The sequence below is a fragment of the Mytilus galloprovincialis genome, chromosome 1 (genome assembly GCF_965363235.1).
Source record: "Mytilus galloprovincialis chromosome 1, xbMytGall1.hap1.1, whole genome shotgun sequence".
NCBI lineage: Eukaryota > Metazoa > Mollusca > Bivalvia > Mytilida > Mytilidae > Mytilus > Mytilus galloprovincialis.
This window is the reverse complement of record NC_134838.1, coordinates 121,238,347-121,259,147: the sequence shown is the minus strand read 5'-3', so window position 1 is coordinate 121,259,147 and position 20,801 is coordinate 121,238,347. Positions and strand designations below refer to the sequence as shown.

At 32.2% G+C, this 20,801-nt stretch overlaps 1 protein-coding gene across 19 annotated transcripts in view; it reads right to left on the bottom strand.

Moving 5' to 3' along the window:
• LOC143055569 (microtubule-actin cross-linking factor 1-like) overlaps nucleotides 1–20,801 on the bottom strand; it is a 141,541-nt gene that overhangs the window by 8,173 nt on the left and 112,567 nt on the right. For 11 of the 19 annotated variants that reach the window (XM_076228727.1, XM_076228748.1, XM_076228824.1 and 8 more), the window contains 24 exons: nucleotides 20,418–20,644; nucleotides 19,838–20,062; nucleotides 19,337–19,438; nucleotides 18,860–19,030; nucleotides 18,391–18,546; nucleotides 17,849–18,043; nucleotides 17,447–17,575; nucleotides 16,810–16,980; nucleotides 16,370–16,525; nucleotides 15,884–16,090; nucleotides 14,217–14,336; nucleotides 11,843–12,009; nucleotides 11,442–11,601; nucleotides 10,906–11,100; nucleotides 10,487–10,615; nucleotides 8,937–9,080; nucleotides 8,235–8,423; nucleotides 7,824–7,978; nucleotides 7,173–7,483; nucleotides 6,859–6,977; nucleotides 5,622–5,738; nucleotides 4,093–4,125; nucleotides 2,209–2,326; nucleotides 965–1,021 (listed from right to left, as the gene is read on the bottom strand). In XM_076228727.1, the coding sequence (XP_076084842.1) occupies nucleotides 965–1,021; nucleotides 2,209–2,326; nucleotides 4,093–4,125; nucleotides 5,622–5,738; nucleotides 6,859–6,977; nucleotides 7,173–7,483; nucleotides 7,824–7,978; nucleotides 8,235–8,423; nucleotides 8,937–9,080; nucleotides 10,487–10,615; nucleotides 10,906–11,100; nucleotides 11,442–11,601; nucleotides 11,843–12,009; nucleotides 14,217–14,336; nucleotides 15,884–16,090; nucleotides 16,370–16,525; nucleotides 16,810–16,980; nucleotides 17,447–17,575; nucleotides 17,849–18,043; nucleotides 18,391–18,546; nucleotides 18,860–19,030; nucleotides 19,337–19,438; nucleotides 19,838–20,062; nucleotides 20,418–20,644 (3,753 nt within the window). Of the gene's footprint in view, nucleotides 1–964; nucleotides 1,022–1,726; nucleotides 1,760–2,208; nucleotides 2,327–4,092; nucleotides 4,126–5,621; nucleotides 5,739–6,858; nucleotides 6,978–7,172; nucleotides 7,484–7,823; nucleotides 7,979–8,234; nucleotides 8,424–8,936; nucleotides 9,081–10,486; nucleotides 10,616–10,905; nucleotides 11,101–11,441; nucleotides 11,602–11,842; nucleotides 12,010–14,216; nucleotides 14,337–15,883; nucleotides 16,091–16,369; nucleotides 16,526–16,809; nucleotides 16,981–17,446; nucleotides 17,576–17,848; nucleotides 18,044–18,390; nucleotides 18,547–18,859; nucleotides 19,031–19,336; nucleotides 19,439–19,837; nucleotides 20,063–20,417; nucleotides 20,645–20,801 lie in introns of all 19 variants that reach the window. The other 8 variants (XM_076228783.1, XM_076228809.1, XM_076228763.1 and 5 more) reach the window with 5 other exon arrangements.

Sequence of the window (20,801 nt, the reverse complement as noted above, 5' to 3'; positions counted from 1 at the left end):
TATCAATAAGTCAACATAGTCAGGCAACATATCAATAAGTCATCATAGTCAGGAAACATATCAATAAGTCAACATAGTCAGGCAACATATCAATAAGTCAACATAGTCAGGCAACATATCAATAAGTCAACACAGTCAGGCATTATATAAGTTAGTCAACATAGTCAGGCATTATATAAGTTAGTCAATGTGGGAAAATAATTCATTTGAAAAATACAAACAACAGTCCTGCAAAATAGTAGTATTTCAACTAGTCAGACAATACTTCAGTTTTTCAACACAGTCAGGCAGCACATCAGTTAGTCAACATTTTAGTAAGTCAACATGGCAAAGTAATCAGTTTGAAAAATACAAACAACATATTTCAGAATATAACTGTTATCAGGATTTCTAGTATACAATGTTAGTCTGGTACAACATCAATTCAAAGCTGAAAGGGAAACTGTATATAAATTATGTCCATCAATCCTTGGTTTCGTATCATTGAGAACTAGGTGTCATACATGGTTCATCCCCTTGTAAATCACAGCAATCAAAGATGATTAATCTTACTGAGCTAATGTCATGCACAATAACATTCAAATCCTATTTGTCTCTCATTCCTATGTTTCTTTAAACCCATTTAAGCAATTTAACCCAATGTTTCTACTTTGTTAAAAGTGCTTAATTAATGCATTAAATGATTAAGATTTGTATATTAAAATCTCCTTCCCACTATAATATCAAAATGTCCTTCTCACAATAATAAGCTTTCACTAAAACTACTAAAACAGCATAACCATTCAAGAAAGAAAATATAAACTTCAAATAAACTTTAATGAATTAAAATTTATAACTAGCATGGGAAGCAAATAACCATTCCAGCGCAAAAGCAAATTGAAAAATACCAACAATAATTCACAACAAATAAAGGGAAATAACTCTGGCAAGACAACATTAATATAAAACATGATGCCAGACATACTGAGGTCCTCTGGGTTTACTACTGCAACTTTGAAACGGATTCGTCTCCGCAGTCCCACTTTTGGAAAGAAAAAGAAGCAACATTGAAGAATACAAAGCAAAATAAATGATTTCCCTCAACATTGGAGGAAATTGATGTATAATGTCAAGGATTCATACTGCTATGATGGATAATATAGAACTATGATGATATATAATGGTGTGAAAACTTTACTGAACAAAATCTTACATAGACATGATAACATACATGAGATTAATGGTTTTAAAATTATATGAGAGAGTTAAAATGAAGAGTACAATTTGCCCAAGATTCTTATTTCTTTCTATACAAAAATGATACTCAAGGACCAAAAAACTTTCCCATTGCCCTGATTATTTTTGAGCCAAACAAATATTATTTGGATTTCCAGATGTTTTCCTTATTTTCTGAGTTTTTACCTCACATTAGAATCCCAAGCCCAATTATCAAAAATACTCTGATGAGAAGCTAGGAATCTTAATCTTATTTCAGTAATTTTAAGTGAAAATATACTTTTAAAATTCATTGTTTTATTTGATGTCTCATGTATTTTATACTTGAGTGCAAAATGATTGACATGCAATATTTTAGTTATGTTATGTGCAGTATGAACTCCTTGGACAATTATCAGAATAGCATGCAAATAAAAATTCAATATATATTGTGACTTCCACCATAAAAAATGAAAAGAACTGAGGTGAAAAACTAAACAACTTGGCCGTTGGGAACATTGTATCTACTTACAAACTGGACAAGACTCAAAGTGTTCACTAAGGTCTGTGTTTAGAATATAAACATGTCATATATATTGTCTATACAAGGGGTGCAATACATGTGTACTCAGCCAAACAAAATGATGTACAGCACTTTTTATATAGCATGATTTACAGAAATAAGAATAATGGCATTCATGAAATGAAGATATAGATTTGCAGGAGAATATAAATGACTTGCATATTACTGCTAGTTTTTATATAAATATTAAGCTGATTATTTTTTCTTAAATATAAAGCATCTTCTGAAATCTACCAGTAGCACTCAGGTTATAAGTGTTGTATGAGCTTTCACTGAATTTGTGTAGATTTAATTTACATCTTAAATATTAATGATAAATGTGTTAAAACTTTCTGCATGATCATTATTACCCTTACCCATCAATATTAATATGTGACTTAGTATGTTAAACCCCATGAACCTTTGACTTAAAATAATTTTGTGAGACCTACCTCTACAAGGATCATTCTTAACAAGGAACTCATCCAGTGCCACCCATCCTCCTCCAACTCTGACCATAACAGTACTACGAAGAATCCTCACTAATCTTAATTTCTGGGAATCTCCAAACTGTAAAAAAGTAATAATAACACATCAAAGTAAGTGTGAAGTTATATGAATTTATTCTAAATTAATCAGTGACAGTCTTTTATTGCTTGCTACCACTCAATTTTAACTCGGTGGAAGTTGTCGTTTTGTCAATCATAACAACATCTTTTCATTTTTATGTTTATTCTATTAATATGGGTCTGCAGTTGTAAACCAAATGTTGTTAAAATTTTTTACTGAAACAATTTACAGAGTGTTCAGCACTGATGACCCTTTGTAATATAATGGGCCATGTCAGAATAGGGAACATCATGCAAAAAAGAAGAGGAAAAAAAATCCCAAAGATTAAATAAAAAGTGAATAATATATATTTCAAAAACATTTCGGTATAAATAGTTTTTGATGACATTTCACTGTCAATAAAACTGGAAGTGACTTAAAGTTTGTCAACTGATGTAAAGAAATATACATAAATAAAAATATGTATAGTATAGTGGAGTGTTTATAATGGGCAAAATTTTGCTTTAATGTCTTACCCTAACTGCAGGCTAAATCATGCATCAATATTTAGAGGATTATTATTTTACAAATATTGGGGTGAAATGAAAGTAATAATAAAAGATGTATTTATATATACTTCAAGTTGCATGGATCATAGTTGTTTTTTTAATGAAATAACATTGTTTTTCTCTTGAGGAATTGAGAACTTAAAAGGTGTAATACCACCAAATCATGGTATGTCACATCCGGTTGTATACGAAAGTAGGTCTTCACAAATATTCCCTTGAATTTGACAGTTGTAGAAAATTAACTCTGCATTTCAATGCACTAAAATTAGAGTCATAAACATGTAAGTTGGGTGTCTGAAAGCATCATTCTTTTTTTATTTGATGGTCTTATAAAATATTTTGGAAAGTTAAGGTTACATAGTACCAAAGCAGATAACCAGTAAATAACAGTGTAAAACTTGGGTTGTTTACTTCCGTGATGATTACTTTCTTATATGCAATGAAATGTAGTGTGAAATTTTCACTATAGCACTGGAAAGGATTAAACTTTATTAATGCAAAGTATTTCTTTGGTTGAAATAAGGTAAATACTATTCAATTTAAAAAAAAATGCCAATTTAACAAAGACTAATAGGGGAAAATCAATGGTGATTTACACCTAAAATGGATTGTTTTACATTTATCTTCAATCTTGCTGTTGTCTTACTAGTAATAAGAATATTCAGTTATCTTATAAGTTGAAGAATGTTAAACTGCCTTCGTTACAGAAGTATGCAACAAATACAGCACAAAAAGTTTTTTTTACAGCAAAATGCATTGAGTGTGTAGGTAGAGGTAATATCTTTAACTAGACTGCATACTATCTGAACATTGAAGTCATTACTAGGTTAGGTATATTACCCTCCTTTTGGAGTAGTCTAGTTCACAGACAGATATATCAGTTATCTGTCAGACTAGCCTACTCTTAAAGGAGGAAAGAACACATTATCTAGTAATGACTTCACAGTTCAGCTAGCGAGCAATCTAGTCAAAGATATTACCTTTACCTACACACTCAATGCATTTTGCTGTAATAGTCGATGTATGAACAGTTTAACGAAGGTCATACTCAGACTTATTTTGTATGCATAGATGTAGTTTTGTTTCACTTCTAAGTAAAGCCAGATAAATGCAAAAACAGTATATTGGTAAATCTGTCAAGATTTCCGCCAGAGTCAACCAGCAAGTACATGCTATTTTTGGATAGTAAGTGAAGCTTTGAAAAATGTACTTTTTTACCGTAATGATTGCATCACAAATTGTTTTTCGTATCTGAAAATAAATCTTTACCTTAAAAACTGTATTTATAACTTTTAGTGCAATAATTATATAACTATTTCTGACATCAACTTCTTTTTAAGATCAACTTAATGATTGGTGTGTTGGTAAATAGCCAATAACATGACATCTACGTAATTTGATGGTCTTGCTTTTTCAAACATGTTGAACAACATACCATTCTTATATACTCATTTAATTTATTATTTAAATGATAACAAATACATTTCAGTCATCAGACACAAATAAAGTCTACAACTTATTTGACTACTTCAAAAAGTGAAATCAAAATTTAAACTACTAAGGGTTAAACTAAGACACAAGACTGACCTAACTGTTAAATCTATGTCTCCATGGCAATTGTCTAGTGGTATTTAATAGTTTTAAATCTAGTACAAAATTATGTATAGGAAAATCGTATTCAAACTGGCAACTATTGCTTTTCAGTGTACTTTTTAATCTGCCTTTTAAAAATAACAGCTTTAAACAGTTTAAGGCTATTTATAACTATAAAGCTTGTATCCCTCAACCAATAGCTACAATGACCAAATTTTAAAGCAAGCAATACAAAATTTTGGTATCTTAGGTATAAAAACATATTCTTAATCATAACATATTGATGGGGAAATCATATATAAATTGTATATCAAAGATATCCCTGTTGCTTATAAAATATATTTGAAACAATGTAATAAATACATTTGAAAAAGATTGAATTAACCTGTCCTTATAAGCTACAGAAGTCAAAATTATTTTGAATGAAAAATATATGTTAAGGTTTATTTAAAGAGCATAACAAAAGAAGAAAATATTACTTTAATTGAAGAGAAGCAAACACTGAGGACAATTGGAAAGCTAATCTTCCCATAAACAAAGCAAAACACAATGTCAAAGTATTGGTGTTGAAGCCTATGCCTAGTGACAATCGCCATGGAAACAGACATGTGACACACAGTGCTAGCCCATTACCAACATGAGCCACATGCTGTCTGTGCGATTCTCACCGTTATACATATAATCTGTAGGGTATCATCACCCTAGAAACATAAATTGGTCTTTTCCACACAGTTCAAATTTCTGAATTTTTATGCAAATCAATAACCCAAATCTAAAAATCTGTCATTTATTTTTTCCCATCTGGTTGCAATATTCACAAAGCAATTAGCAAAAAAAAAATGGTGCATAAATGTAACCTTCTAAAAACTACAAAAAATCTTCTAGCTCTGTTTAAACACAAATATAAAATAAAAGTGAATGAATTGTTTTAAGTTTGTATAATAATTTACATACCTGTTTTGTTCATTTCTTTGTATCACAATATTTAATAAACTCAATACTGTTCTTTTCAAATTTTAGTACCTTTTATCACAACCTATTTGAACAAGGATCACTATCCCTGTTCAGAATGTAACCCAAATTCTCTAAAAACAAAAGAAATATGCAATGAAATATACAATAATTATCATGCCATAACACTGTTTAATACGTACCCTGTATTTTCCTTCTCCTATTTTGTGGATACGGAACTGTTTTACACAGGTACATTTGGACACCTGTTCATGTACTTCATCATGGATCTTTTCTGAATCAGTCAAATTTTTATCAAGCTAAAATAAAAAAAAAACAAAAATGTAGAACTTATTTCATTTAAAATGTTAAATCCAAATACATGCATTAGTAAATAAAAAAGGTAAATTTTTCTCTTTTATGAGCATGTTTATAACAAGTACATACACACCAGTCTAACCATTTGTAACAAACATAATGTTGAACCAGGCATATGAAAATAATTTCACACATACATTTGTAGAACAAAAGAATTTAGACATGTGACTTTTCATAGGCTTTTAATAGGGACTATGTGCAAGCAATGCTGTCATGTTTGCTTTCCAATTAACCCTAAACAAGGATTGTTTGTAGTTTTTTTCCCCCATGAAATCTGTAAAGATTCAAATCATTTTGCCTTGCAGTTCCAGAGAAGACTTTTCTTAATTTGACGAGTCAGAATCAATGATAACCAGTGGCAGGCCTGTTTTTGATATGATCAGAATCAATGATAACCAGTGGCAGGCCTGTTTTTGATATGATCAGAATCAATGATAACCAGTGGCAGGCCTGTTTTTGATATGATCAGAATCAATGATAACCAGTGGCAGGCCTGTTTTTGATATGATCAGAATCAATGATAACCAGTGGCAGGCCTGTTTTTGATATGATCAGAATCAATGATAACCAGTGGCAGGCCTGTTTTTTGGTATGATCAGAATCAATGATAACCAGTGGCAGGCCTGTTTTTTGTATGATCAGAATCAATGATAACCAGTGGCAGGCCTGTTTTTGGTATGATCAGAATCAATGATAACCAGTGGCAGGCCTGTTTTTGATATGATCAGAATCAATGATAACCAGTGGCAGGCCTGTTTTTGGTATGATCAGAATCAATGATAACCAGTGGCAGGCCTGTTTTTGATATGATCAGAATCAATGATAACCAGTGGCAGGCCTGTTTTTGATATGATCAGAATCAAATGACAATTGTTGTTGTCCATCACTTATGCCAAATATGAGACCACAATAAAATCAAATGTCCATTCTAAGGAGTCAAAACATGATTCTCTCTTTTTTTCATTAAAGCAGCATACAACCTTTCTCTACAATAGTATTTCAACAGGCAATTATGGCACATGTTTTTTAAGCTCTGCTCAAGACTATATATAAGTAACTTACTTCTTTGTGTGTATCTGGTCTGAGAGCTGACACAAATTCTTTGTAATCAATTAATCCAGAGCCGTCACGATCAAACAAGTTAGCTACAATGTCCATCTCTAACTGACTTGTAGGGAATTCTGAAAAGAAAACATCAAGAAATCATCACTTAGTCTAAAACAACCCACCACTAATTGTCTTGTTTATACTTCTTGATACTATTAAAAGGTTTTCAGGAGGGCTCAAATATTTTACTTGATACATTTAAATTGTTATCAGGAGGGTTAACATATTTGACTTGAGGTTTAATATTCTAGATATGAAATATTACATACTTGTAGATATGATAGCATCGATGAACTCTTTGCGTGTTATTCTTCCATCCTTATCTCTATCGATACGACGGAACATTTCCATAATTCGGGATTTATTATGTCTCATCCATTGTAAGAACCTTTTCCTCCATGGATCAAAACTAAAGTTCTTTAATTTTTCTACTTCATTCAAATGATCCAGGGCATCTTGCAGTTTCCGCTGTCTGTCCATTGTCATTAACCACACTCCTCTCCACTTGTTAAACAGGGCACCAGTTCTAGGATTTCTGAATGAAGGTTCAGGTGTTCTCCTTCCACTGTCGTTGTCTTTCCTACATAGGGAGAGATATTTATTATATTTACAAATGAAAAATTTATTATTTTTAACCTCAACATGGTTATAAAGGTTTTAAATATAATTGTTTCATACTTTCATGTTATTTTTTTTAGTAACAATTGTATGTATTCTAGAATAATAACAGTATTTTTTTTTTTTGTTTTTAATGGTGGGATGGTGGATCTCATTGAATCGTCTTTTTTTCCGTTTAGATCTCATACCAGCAATTTCAAGACTTTTTTTCTTTGTGTTTACTGATTCAATACTTATTACTGTATTACCATACTGATGATTTAAACAAAATGGTTGATGTTAGATTTGTATAGACTATGTACCTTGGAGTGAGTTTGACAGGTGTGTGTCTTCCTGATGTGTTTCTCAACACTGGAATGTATGATGCTGGTTCTGAGGTGGACGCTGTCCTTTGTTTGTCAGCTTTAATCAAACGGTCAACATCAGGCTGCCTACTTGATACTTCGTTCATGAAGTGCTACAAAAGTTGGGTATAAAATCATATTTTCATATTCTACAAACTTTTACTGATAAACCTCAATGTTTTACAATAATTCTCAAATTTTAGTCTATGGTAACTGTAAAAAAAAAATTTATTATAGGTATCAATTTCAGAATTTTGATTAAAAACAAAACCATAAAAATTAAATACTCAATAAAATCAAAAAGCCAAGACTTTTTTAAACAGTATATGAAAAAAATAACAATCCAGAAACAAAGTACTTGTACTGTACCTGATGGTCTTTGATGAGGTCATGGATGACCTGAATGTCCCCTGGAATGGGTTCCTGGTCTACATTTATTAATGTTGTCTCTGCTCCATTCAACCAGGCTAACAGATCATCCAGAAGTCTTGTATTAGATCTGACAGTTGACAGATTCTCGGCCATTTTCTTACCTCTGGTCTTACACATACCAGTCAACTGAAACATAGAGAAAACGTCCATATATGTATTATTTTTTTTATCAAACAAGTATTTTAATCAGTTTCTAATTCCGTAAGTGGTGAAACATGTAGACCATAATAAAGAATTTCCTTGGAGTAATCCAGTTAGAATAAAGAAATTTTCCAATAAAATTAAGTTCACCTTATTGTTTCGTGTATTATTCAAGCATTTTTTTCCCAATTGAACAATGATTGTTAAACCAGTGACCAATAGAACGTCTTATTAGAAATCAGGAAGTATGTATACCAAAGAAAGGAAAAAAGAAAATAGTGAGAACAGTTTCAACAATCAACTATTGCTATTGATCAGATGTTATCAAAGTCTAATATATATTGCAGAGATAGCAATTTTTTACAATAATCTGTCAACTTTAAACATGGCTGATTTTTATACATGACATAAACTTCCACAATAGGATAAACCCTACTTCTTTAAACCAGATACCCTACCCTCAACAGAATTATAATAACTATATCTAGCAACACCCACCTCTTCCCATCTGGCTTTAAGAGCAGATAGCCAATGTTTAAGTGTAGACAGGGCATCAGGGTGACATCTTTTCATTATATCCTGGCCTATGTTCAGTGTTTCTCTTAGGTGGGCCTCTTGTCTCATAAGTTCTTCCTCAAATTTCTGAAAATGAATAGTGAAACCATTAAAACTGCACATTAAAATATTAAACTCACTTTAACCTACACATTCAGTCTGCACGGTTAGCCACTAGTCCAATGCCCCAGACTAGTAAAATTTCATTCTGACTAGTAAGTTTTTGCAAAACTTTGTTTGGCCAAATAAGACAAGAGTGCACACACTGAAATGTCTCGCCTTCTATACTAATCATTGATATTATGTTGATAGTCCTAAGTATAAAGCTAAGCTTTATTACAACTGTCACATAAACTTAACATTAACCAAGATAACTAAACAAAAACCAATGAACCTTGAAAATGAGGTCAAGGTCAGATGAACCATGCCAGGCAGACATGTACAGCTAACAATACTTCTATACAACATATATAGTTGACCTATTACTTATAGTTTAAGAAAAATAGACCAAAACACAAAAACTTAACACTGTGCAATGAACCGTGAAAATGAGGTCACCGTCAAATAAAACCTGCGCGACTGACATAAAGATCATAAAATATTTCCATACACCAAATATAGTTGACCTATGGCATATTGTATTAGATAAAAAGACCAAAACTCAAAAACTTAACTTTGACCACTGAACCATGAAAATGAGGTCAAGGTCACATGACATCTGCCCGCTAGACATGCACACCTTACAATCATTCCATACAACAAATATAGTAGACCTATTGCATATAGTATGAGAAAAACAGACCAAAACACAAAAATTTAACTATAACCACTGAACCATGAAAATGAGGTCAAGGTCAGATGACACCTGCCAGTTGGACATGTACACCTTACAGTCCTTCCATACACCGAATATACTAGCCCTATTGCTTATAGTATCTGAGATATGGACTTGACCACCAAAACCTTGTTCTCTGATCCATGAAATGAGGTCGAGGTCAAGTGAAAACTGTCTGACAGACATGAGGACCTTGCAAGGTACGCACATATTAAATATAGTTATCCTATTACTTATAATAAGAGAGAAATCAACATTACAAAAAATTTGAACTTTTTTTTCAAGTGGTCACTGAACCATGAAAATGAGGTCAAGGACATTGGACCTGTGACTGACAGAAACTTCGTAACATGAAGCATCTATATACAAAGTATGAAGCATCCAGGTCTTCCACCTTCTAAAATATAAAGCTTTTAAGAAGTGAGCTAACGCCGCCGCCGCCGCCGGATCACTATCCCTATGTCGAGCTTTCTGCAACAAAAGTTGCAGGCTCGACAATAAAAACTAGCAAAATACAATATGAATATACAAGATAATTTAATTTGCAAAGTCAAATTTTTGGCCTTAAAATTTCATTGTGAGGATATTTTTAAGCATCCTATTTCATCACCTTAGTTTTTTCAACTCATAATGTTCTTTACTACATCCTATACTTTACCTTGTGCTCCTCTATATGTTTGATCAGAGAAGGTTCCTCATCAGGGATTGGTCCTCTATATCTAAGTTGTCTCTCAGCTGATGCCAGCCATTCCAGCAATCCCTGGGCTTTCTTGTGGAATTCTTCAGCCTAAATATATATAATATTATTAATTGTCAAATAAACAATTTAAGTAAAAAGCATGAATGAAAGTTTACCGACTAATAACTAGGATTGTTGTCTTCATACAATTGCTATAAAAATTCCACCATCAAATAATATATTTGCCCTATAACATTTTTTTAGTCAACTTTGAAAGTTATCAGATTTTCCAAACATTGCCTGTAACTGTTTACTGGCTGGGGTATTACCCCACCTTTAATACATTTGTATAATTTAAAGCATCTGTCGGAAGAAGGCAGATAATTTCTATTACTTACCAGTTTGTGTGCTTGTTCCAGTCGTTCCTGTTTGTTGACACTCAGCTTACAAACCCTATCCCACAGGGTAGATAACTCTATCAATTCAGCTTGTTGCTGTGACATGTCACCTTCAGATTTATCCATTAATTCTTTGGCACGTTTCCTTACAAATTCTACTGTATTGGCCCTGGCACCAAGTTCCTGCTGATATGCCTTTAAAAAGTAAGAACACATTGTTAGGTAAAACAGAATTGAGATTAATCTGCTGACAAATCAAATAGTAAGCTGCATATCTGGCCATAGCCAAAAAAAAATCTGCTGCAAACATGGGACTTTGAAAACAATGAATGTAAAAGATGTCCTATTTCAGTGAGTGGTTATATTTAGGAAATAATTCATGGGGACTTGAATTTATACTGATTTTACCACTGGTTGGCTCTTGGCTAAATATTTTATCACGAGCTCCAGGGGTAAAATATGGGTAGAATTGACTGTTGTTTCTATGAAAATACAAAATACAAATGATAACATTTGCCATTTCTTCTAGACCTCACCTTATGTGACTCCATTAAGTTATTGACTGTATCTATATCGCCATGAACAGGTTGATCTTCGCCCAGAGTAGGTTCTACCTTACCCAGCCAGTCCAACAGAGCTTGTAATGCTTCAGAGAACTGACCAGCAAACAACAAAGCCTCCTCCAACTGTCTTTGCCTGAAAAGAAGAAAGATAACTCTTGTTGCTCATAAATAATTGACCAGCCAACAGTTTAGTGTTCTCAAACTAGCTGCCTTGATGACAGAATTTTACAAGAGGAAAGTGAAACTAACAATTTTTTTTTTGCCGACTACTAAAAACCTAAAATATATTATTTCACAGCACTTACTATCTTATGACAAAAGGATACACATAAAGCAATTAAAAAATCCCAAATACTGACTATAATAAGACCTACCTGTCCACAGATTTACTACAGACTGTGTTCCATTTAGTTTTCAGTTCTATTAACATTCTTTGTATATCTGTGACATCCTCGGGTGGACATTTGTCCTTCAACGTCCTTCCTGACCTGTTGATACTGTCATATAATGGCTGTCTGGTACCAATACCTCGCTGGTATTCCTGTAAAGTAAAATATTGGATCCAGAATCTCACCAGTCTAGCTTCTAGGGTAAGTCATTGACTATTTTGTTCTCTGAGAGAACTTCACAGTAGAGAGAATTGGTGAATTGGCTTCAAAAAAATTCCAAATAAAAAAATATTATACTGTCTATTCAGTATTTTAAAATTCTGTAATAAGTTAAATTAATTTCCATTTATAAGTTTTATTTGTATTTCTTCGTTCATTTTTTTTTTACATTATGATTTATGGTGTCTCATCTTTATTTTCAGGTAGCTTTACCGTATATTTTTATAACAAAAAAAAATCTGAAAGGAAATTTCCACCTTTTTAAAACTGAAAATCTTCAATTGATTGGTTACCTAGCAACTATTCATATACATATTTCAGAATAATTCAAATGGATTAACTACTCATATACATATTTTAGAATAATTCAAATGAATTAACTACTCATATACATATTTTAGAATAATTCAAATGGATTAACTACTCATATACATATTTTAGAATAATTCAAATGGATTAACTACTCATATGGGTCAGGATCCCTAATAGACCTTGAGATGAGGAACTCAGATGACGTAATTAAAAAAAATATTAGTCCGCCATACAATTGTGGATGCTGTGATTTTAAAAATGGACATAAATGAACAATAAGAAATGTTTTATAGAGCTTATGTGATGAGAAAAGAAATATGTAGATTTGACCTGAAATAAATTATTAGAAAGGACAATTTTTTTATTGAATTTTATGATCAGAATTTTGGGATTATTTCACGAGGAGAGTGACATTTTTCACCATCTTCCGGGGTCCAGCAATTTGGGAAAAAAGTAATCTCACTTGCCACCCCGAAAATTTAACCAGACATGTATAAATGTATCAGCTTCGATATGAGCCATCATACATGTTCAAGTAAACCATATGGACTGAGCAACGGAGGAAAACGTTACATACCTGCCAACTTTTGAAAGTGCCCATGGGGGTTTTAGTGCGCGACAACAATTTCAAAGGTTAAGTTCTTTGCGACGTATTTTGCGCGTGCTGTTTTGTGGTCTAGAAAAGGTGTCATATTTGTATGATGAGCTTACAAGCCTTTTTCTTAAGGATATTTGCATGATTCTAATTATTATATCAATAGAAAAGATGAACATGTAGCTATAAGACCAGGATTTATTTTCATGTGTAAAGATATTAAATGATTGTTGGCTTTTCCAATTCAAAATTATGCACAAAGAAGGACCTTTATAAAGTTGGGAAAAACACCTAGGGGTGACATGCTAGGGGTAACCCCTCAATGTAAGGCCATTAAAACCCACTTTTTAACAAATGAGCACATATTCATACTATCTGAAGAAATTTTCCCATAGAACTACAAATGTATGCATCTTATGATCTATCTGGTATTATATGGTCAACACATGTACAATAATTTTGAAATGTTCTGAGACCTAAAAAAATTGGAATCCTAATCCTCATTTAGAAAAGTTTTTACAAATATAATGAATTTTCCCAATTTCAAGTAAAAAAAAAATTATAATTTATTTTTTATTATAGTCAAATGACCCTTGTCTTAGGGACAGTCCCCCATTTACCTGTTTGTTTGGTCCTTGTGAAAAATAAAGAATAGTACATTGTACTTTTAATGATTTGGTAATGTAATTGAATAGATAAATAACATATGTTAAAGCAAGTGTAATGTCAATAAATTGGTGAATAAACTACTATTTATTATCTTTATGGTAGTACTGCATCATTGAATTTTGTCAATCAGCCATGCTTTTATTCTTAATCTGTGTAAGAACCTCATTGAAGGTGAAAAATCACCCATGTTCAAGATTTTAAAATTCTACAACACAAGTTCAAAATCTAGCATGTTAGAATAATCTTGAGAGAAAACGTTTTTGATTGGCTCATTAATTTGATCACAAGAAACACTGAATTTGATTGGCTAACACGATTGTCTCCCTTGAACACAGTTCAAAATCGGGAACAATGAAATTTTTCGTGTAAATTTTCACAAAATCGTGTTTTATAGCTTTTTTCACGATCACGATCGTGCAATCGTGACAAAGGGTCAAAATCGTGTAGTACACGCCTAAATCGTGAAAGTTGGCAGGTATGACGTTACCATTACCACCTATGGAGAATTAATTGTAAATGTTGACCCATATACATATTTCAGAATAATTCAAATGGATTATCTACCTTGTGTTTTGCAATCTCAGCCTTTATTTTGATTGGATCATTTCCTACTTGGTGATTAGAATCTAGGGTCTTCTCTGCTTCTCTTAACCAATCAAGTAACTCTCTCCACATGGCATGGAACTAAAAAAAATTAATGATACTTCTATATTACAATATAAAAGCTTAAAATCTACAATATTTGTTCATAATGTAATTATCATGTCTTATACCGACTATGTTTGTATGATAAAATCAAAGAGCAGAATGCTCTGAGGGATATGATTGCCATAGTTTTCATTGACACATGTGTAGCAGTTCTGTCAACTTTTCATTAAGCAAATGCCTGAGATTTGGCCAAAATTCAAAAGATCAAAAAGGGAAAAAAATAGATCCAAGGATACTGCCGCTAAAAAGGCATGAACGAGGGTTTGGATGGGGTTAAATGATTAAAGAATAATGCCCTTTAAAAATGAAAAAAAAAGGGGCTAATTTTTTGAAGATTAGAGAAAAAAGGGGTTAATTTTATAATGATTAGAGAAAAAAGGGGTGAAAATTAAATGTTTACAGAATAACAGACATCAATTCGTATCTTATCACCGTTAATTCTAGGAGGAACCCCATTTCTAACTCTTAAAATATTAATTTCCTTTGGGTCCGTGGGCATGACTCATGTCCATACACACTCCGCTGTTTAAATTGAGATCGTTCTTAATATAATACGACGTTTATCGACATCTAGCGAGTTAATTTTTCTTGACGAGTCGTATTGTATTTCGACTTTCGATTTTGACGGATAATACTTCCGGAAGGGAGACAACTCGAAACTATAATATGGAAGACTCCATTTCGGCTGAAGGGTTGTTATAGGTAAACACTACATTTATTTTAATTTAAATGATGCATCTGATTTAAAATTATGCAACAACAATAACCCTCAATAGCAGACAGACATAGAAAGAATCCCACGATTTTCATATTAATCAATGAAGCGGGGAATCCAGAGCAACCACTCAATCTGATACCCCTTGAAATCAAGAAAACTATATGCATGTGCATTAATACATAAACAAACTCGCGACCTGCAATTTGGAACAAGAACGTTTATTAAATGATATGATGAATGGTTCTCCCTTTCTTTATGAGAGTATAGTATCAAATATCAGTTTTATAACGGTCAAATATGGAAAAACTCCACTTCAGTTCTAATATATTACAGAAATAAAATTATCGGAATTCAGAGAACTCTCGCATTTATCAAAACTAGGGAATTCCCTCTGACGTGTTTCTAAATTTATAAAAACACTAAATATAAATACTGCTTAATTCTGATTTTCCGTGTTGTTAAAAACATGCATATAGGTCAAGGAAAATATCAAACATGAAGATTATGAGAAGAAAATACAGGAGAGTTGTTTATGTTCAATCCTTTTGCTTGTTTTTACCTTTTAAAGCAAGACAATCATAAGAATCTTAGATGTTGCTGAATGTTTAGAATAAAACGGTTGATGTGAGGGAATGCAGCCCTGAGTCAATGGTAAAAGTCTACAGATTGCTTGAAAGCAATCGTATCCCAAAAATAAATTCTGAATCATAAATATGACCATATATTTCAAGCTACTATAAGATGGAAGTTAAAACCATATAAAAACATCTAAATCAAGAGTTATCTATTTTCTATGTTTCTTTACCTGTTTGGCTTCCTTGTATCCCTTTTCTAGATGCCTTGTTCTCTCAGCACTCCTGGATACAATTTTCTCCCAGCGATGTTGAACACTGGCCAGGAGATTTTTGATAAGGATGACATCTTGTTTCTGACTGAAGTATTTCAGATGTGTTCCTGTCTTGTCCAAAGCTATCATAGTCTCTCGGTTCTTACTCACATCTTTCTGTAACGCCTGATATAGAAATAGAATACACAATATCTTAGTATCTATCATAACAATTTCCATTGAAATACAAATATGAAACCATCTATACTTTTGCTTAATTCATGTAGTAAAGTAAACAATTTAACCCTTAAAAATAGTTTTACATCTTTTCAAAACTTAATATTAAAAATAAATCACTAAAATAATATCTTATTGAACTCTTCATAAAATTTCAACTTAGTTAACCCGAAAAAGATTGTTCCCATTTTGCATATTGCAAACTGTTATAATATGCAGGTTTCTTACTTTGTGGTCTTCAATTTGAACTGCTATCCTGTCAAGCAAACGACTGACTGGTTTCAGGTTGTTCAGTGTCTTCTCCGTGTCTGTTAACCAGGCTATAAACCTGTTAAGGTCATCACTGAAACTGTTGGCTTGTCCTACTGCACTCTCTAGCTTTGCCTAATAATGATTAACATGCTCATAATGATAAACATGATTAACATGATTGTCATCATTTTAATAACTATATTTCTTCTTCAATAACCAAAACCAATAAGACAAATTAATAAAGCTCATAACTTAAAAGAATCAGTGAAATCTTCATAAAAACTATATTCTTACTTAGATGTTATTTCTGTTATAATACATACAAAATTTTCTAAAGTAGATCAAAATAGTGTAATATTTTCAGGGTAAATGGTAAATTTGTCTTAAAGCAATTTACCCATGGAACTATAATATACCTTTCTATCCTCAGCTCTAGTCCTGATATTTTCCCATCTTTGGTGTAGTATTCCCAGGCTTTGTCTGATACTATTAGCAGCAGTGTCAGACTTTTTAGCTGCCAGTTTGTTTCCAGCTTCTGTCAGTTTACCTATCCTTCTATCTGTGTTATCTAGTTCATTGTACACATGCTAAAACACACACATATGCATTCATTTACAGTTTGAAAAGGAAAACATCACATTTTTGAGGTATGCATTAAAGTCATTTGACAAATTCAGTTATAATTATTATGTATGTTAATAAATGCTTTGGTTTTTTATTTAAAACTAATAATGATGAAGACAATACTCTTTTAACTGGTATTGATGAACACAAATGTGCCCTTCTTTTAACTAATAACAAAAGTGCTAGATTCTTTTAACTTATAATTATGAGGAACAAATGTTCTATTCTTTGAACTGAGTGATGAATAAAATTGCTCTGTACTTTTCACTGGTATTGATTAGTTATCCAATTTTGTTCCTTTTACAGATTATGTTGAGTAGCTGAGTTCTAACATAAATTCATTAAGAAGAGATACTCAAATCCTAGATATCTAAACTTTTAAATTTCAACAAAAACCGTGCTATTTTAATAAGAGCTTTAAGTATTCACCATGAATTTCTCAAACTGTTCTTTGGCTGTCTCAGGTAAGCCGCCAACTGGTGTTGATGTTATCAAATTATCCTCTAACTCTGACATATGGGCCAATGTATCTTGTAGATCACCAGCAAAGGACTTGGCCTTAAAAAAATAAATCAATGAGTTGTAAAATTACATTCTAGCAATGAAATATGCTCCACAGCAATGATAAAAACCAAAACTTTTCATATTACACTCCTACAAGCAAATAAAATAAAAAGTAAATCTTAACTAGTTATACAAACATACAAGGTCTTTTGACTGGTTTTTAACTGTCAAATATAATAGTTTAATTTTCATAATTTTCATCTGCAAAATGTATTCATAAAGAATTTATGCAAATATGCTAAATTCATTGAAATCCAGGGTTTTTACCTCTCTGAGAGCATCCTTTAGCCGTTTATGTTTGTTGTTACATTTATCTTGTACACGGCCCCACATGGTGTTGATCTCATTGAGTTTCCTTTTTACAGGAGAGTCTGTACCATGTTCCTTAGCAACCACACGAACACCTGCTTCTTTCAAGGAATCGACACTTTCTTTGTGGCCATCAACGTCATTTTGTATGACCTGAAAACATGAACAATAATTAACCTATGAACTTATTGTTCTGTAATACCACATCAGCATAAAATGGATATATCATGTCGATTTCAATATCAATATAACATAGATTTAAAACTTTATTTTCTTGGATTCATGAGTTCATGGTTTTGACAAATTCTGTTAACAAGTCTACATGAAATTATATGTGGTTCACCTGCACCTACAACATCCATGAAAGTTAGAAACTCACCAAATAATGAATTGACAGATGATAATTTCATTTCAAGTTAACAGCTTTCCCCCCCCCCCCCCCCCCCCATTCTTTAACACAAAATAAGAATCATAAACTCGAAATTTAAGTTAGTAATTACCTTGAGTTTAGCCAGTTCTATTTCTATAGATTTGTGGTCACCATTCACTGAAGTAGCATCATCTAAAGACTGGTCAGTTTTATCCAGCCAGGCAAGCAGTTCATTCAGAGCATGCTCAAACTGACCAACATTCAACATGGCCATCTGTAACTTTCTCTACAATAAAAATAACAAACTTTCAATTAACTAGCTTAAGGTTAGAAATATTCATTACAATAAAAACAATAAAATAACAAACTTTCAATAATCAAATTTCAGGGCAGAAATATTCTTAGATCAAAAAGCAATAGAAAAACCAATCCAAGACAAATCAAACACATCTTTTGCAATGAATCTTAACATATCTTTTATTACATGACTAACAATTCACTCTGAAGAATTTTATCTGAACCTAATCTTCAATGCAAATATTTCTACCATATAATATTCTTTTGCAGATGTTGTAGCTGAAACAATGTGAATACATTACCTCCCGATCTCCAAGTCCTTCCAGCAGATTGTCCCATCTTTTATTGACACTTGACATAGGTTCTTTAACAATGGCTGCCTGTTCTGGAGTGCTGTCCTTGGCAAGGTCATTGGCTTTCTGATTTAATGCTTCCACATCAACTTGCTTTGGTTCTATTTTGGCTTTCATATCCTGATTATACAAAGAAAATATTTTATAATCAAATATATAATAATCAGATTATCAAATCCAATACCGCGATTTACTAATGCTTTATTTACATTTACTAAATTCAATTGTTGATCTTTGTTAGAACAAAACCCCAACTGTATGCTTTGTTCTACAATACTTGATAGTTCCACTGTATCAGATTAACATGAAAAATAACATTAACAGTACATATTATACTGCATCAGATGTGCATTTCAAAGTTAATGTCTTCAATAATTCTTAAGGTCATCAAAGTCAGTGTTAATATCACAGAATTCTTTTACTCACCTTTACTTGGTTCCACTGAATTTTGATGGTATCAAAGTCAGTACCAACATGGCCAAACTCTCTCACTTTAACCTCATTCTTCTGCAGCCAGACTAATATTTTCTACAATGAAACACAAGAACATGTCTGTCATGTCTCCTTGATGCATGACATACACTTATTTGACTTAGAAAGTGTTAAAACAAAATTATGTATAAGTTTAAAGAATTGTGCTTTATAAAACAGAAAGTAATTGAAAAGAACAGGAGTGATCTGTGATTCTATGAAATACTTTACATAAATAAGTAAAACATTTGCCTTTTTGCTGTGGACAGAAATCTTATATGAATTGAAATTCATCAAGGAATGCGTAGAGCCAAAATTTAAGACTACAATGCAGACTTTTTTCTGCAAAAACATTAATCACAAAGAATAAGACCTTTACCATCAAATTTGCCTAAAACAGCAAACAATAATTTCAGACAATACAAAATTGAAAATCAAAATTAAACATGTATCTACCATAAGTTCATCCTGGAAATGAACAGCCTTGGTCAGAGCTACTTCCAGGTCTTTGGATCTCTTCTCAAACTTGTCTGCCACATTTCCTAAGGTTAATTGAAGGTCGTTTACATTTTTTTCCACCTCTGGTCTTTCTGGATCCCCACACAGTGATACAAGCTGATCCCCAGTCTGACTGACATCTTCTATGTCTGCTTGAGTTGCTTCAATGTCATCTTTCAGTGCCTATTGATGAAAAACAAATTGTAAATAAAATATGAGGTTTCTTCAATTAATCTTTTCCTCAATGTTTTACAAAAATCAGAAAGGATGTTAAATTTTGAACAAAAGATGCATTTACATGTACAATACACAAAAGTATACACATTATTTACTTAAATATCATATGATAATATTCAAAAGCAATACAGCTTACAGAATTCTGTTAGGGAAACATACAACTGATTTGGAAAAAGAAATAAAATAGAAGAAAAATTATATCATTTGAATCAAATTCTGGGAAAGTTCATCATCCCAATCACTTCATACTACAGCCACATGCGACCCCCAATAATGATAAACAATTAGTCGTGAAATATACCTCCATGTAATCCTGTTGTTCTCTGATGATTGCTGGTTCTAAAGCAGGTGGGTCCTGGTGGACTATGGCATTTTGTAGGTCTTTGATTGTACCAGCAAGAGAATGCAAGTCATCCCAGAATCGTTCTGACACATCCAGTGTTTCCTCCAGAGCTTGAGTACGGGAATGTGTGGCATCCTTGATACCTTCGTACAGGTCTATCAGTTCATTTAACTTTTGTTGTACATCTAAAGCAGAATATTTTTGTTTTGAATGTACTTCTTTTTAATAGTGACAAATTCATTAAAAAAAAAAAAAGGTCTCAGCAACAAATAAATTCATTAATGGGATCATCTTTACTGGTTGAAGCCATTTCAAAGACTATTTCATTATTTATATGACAGC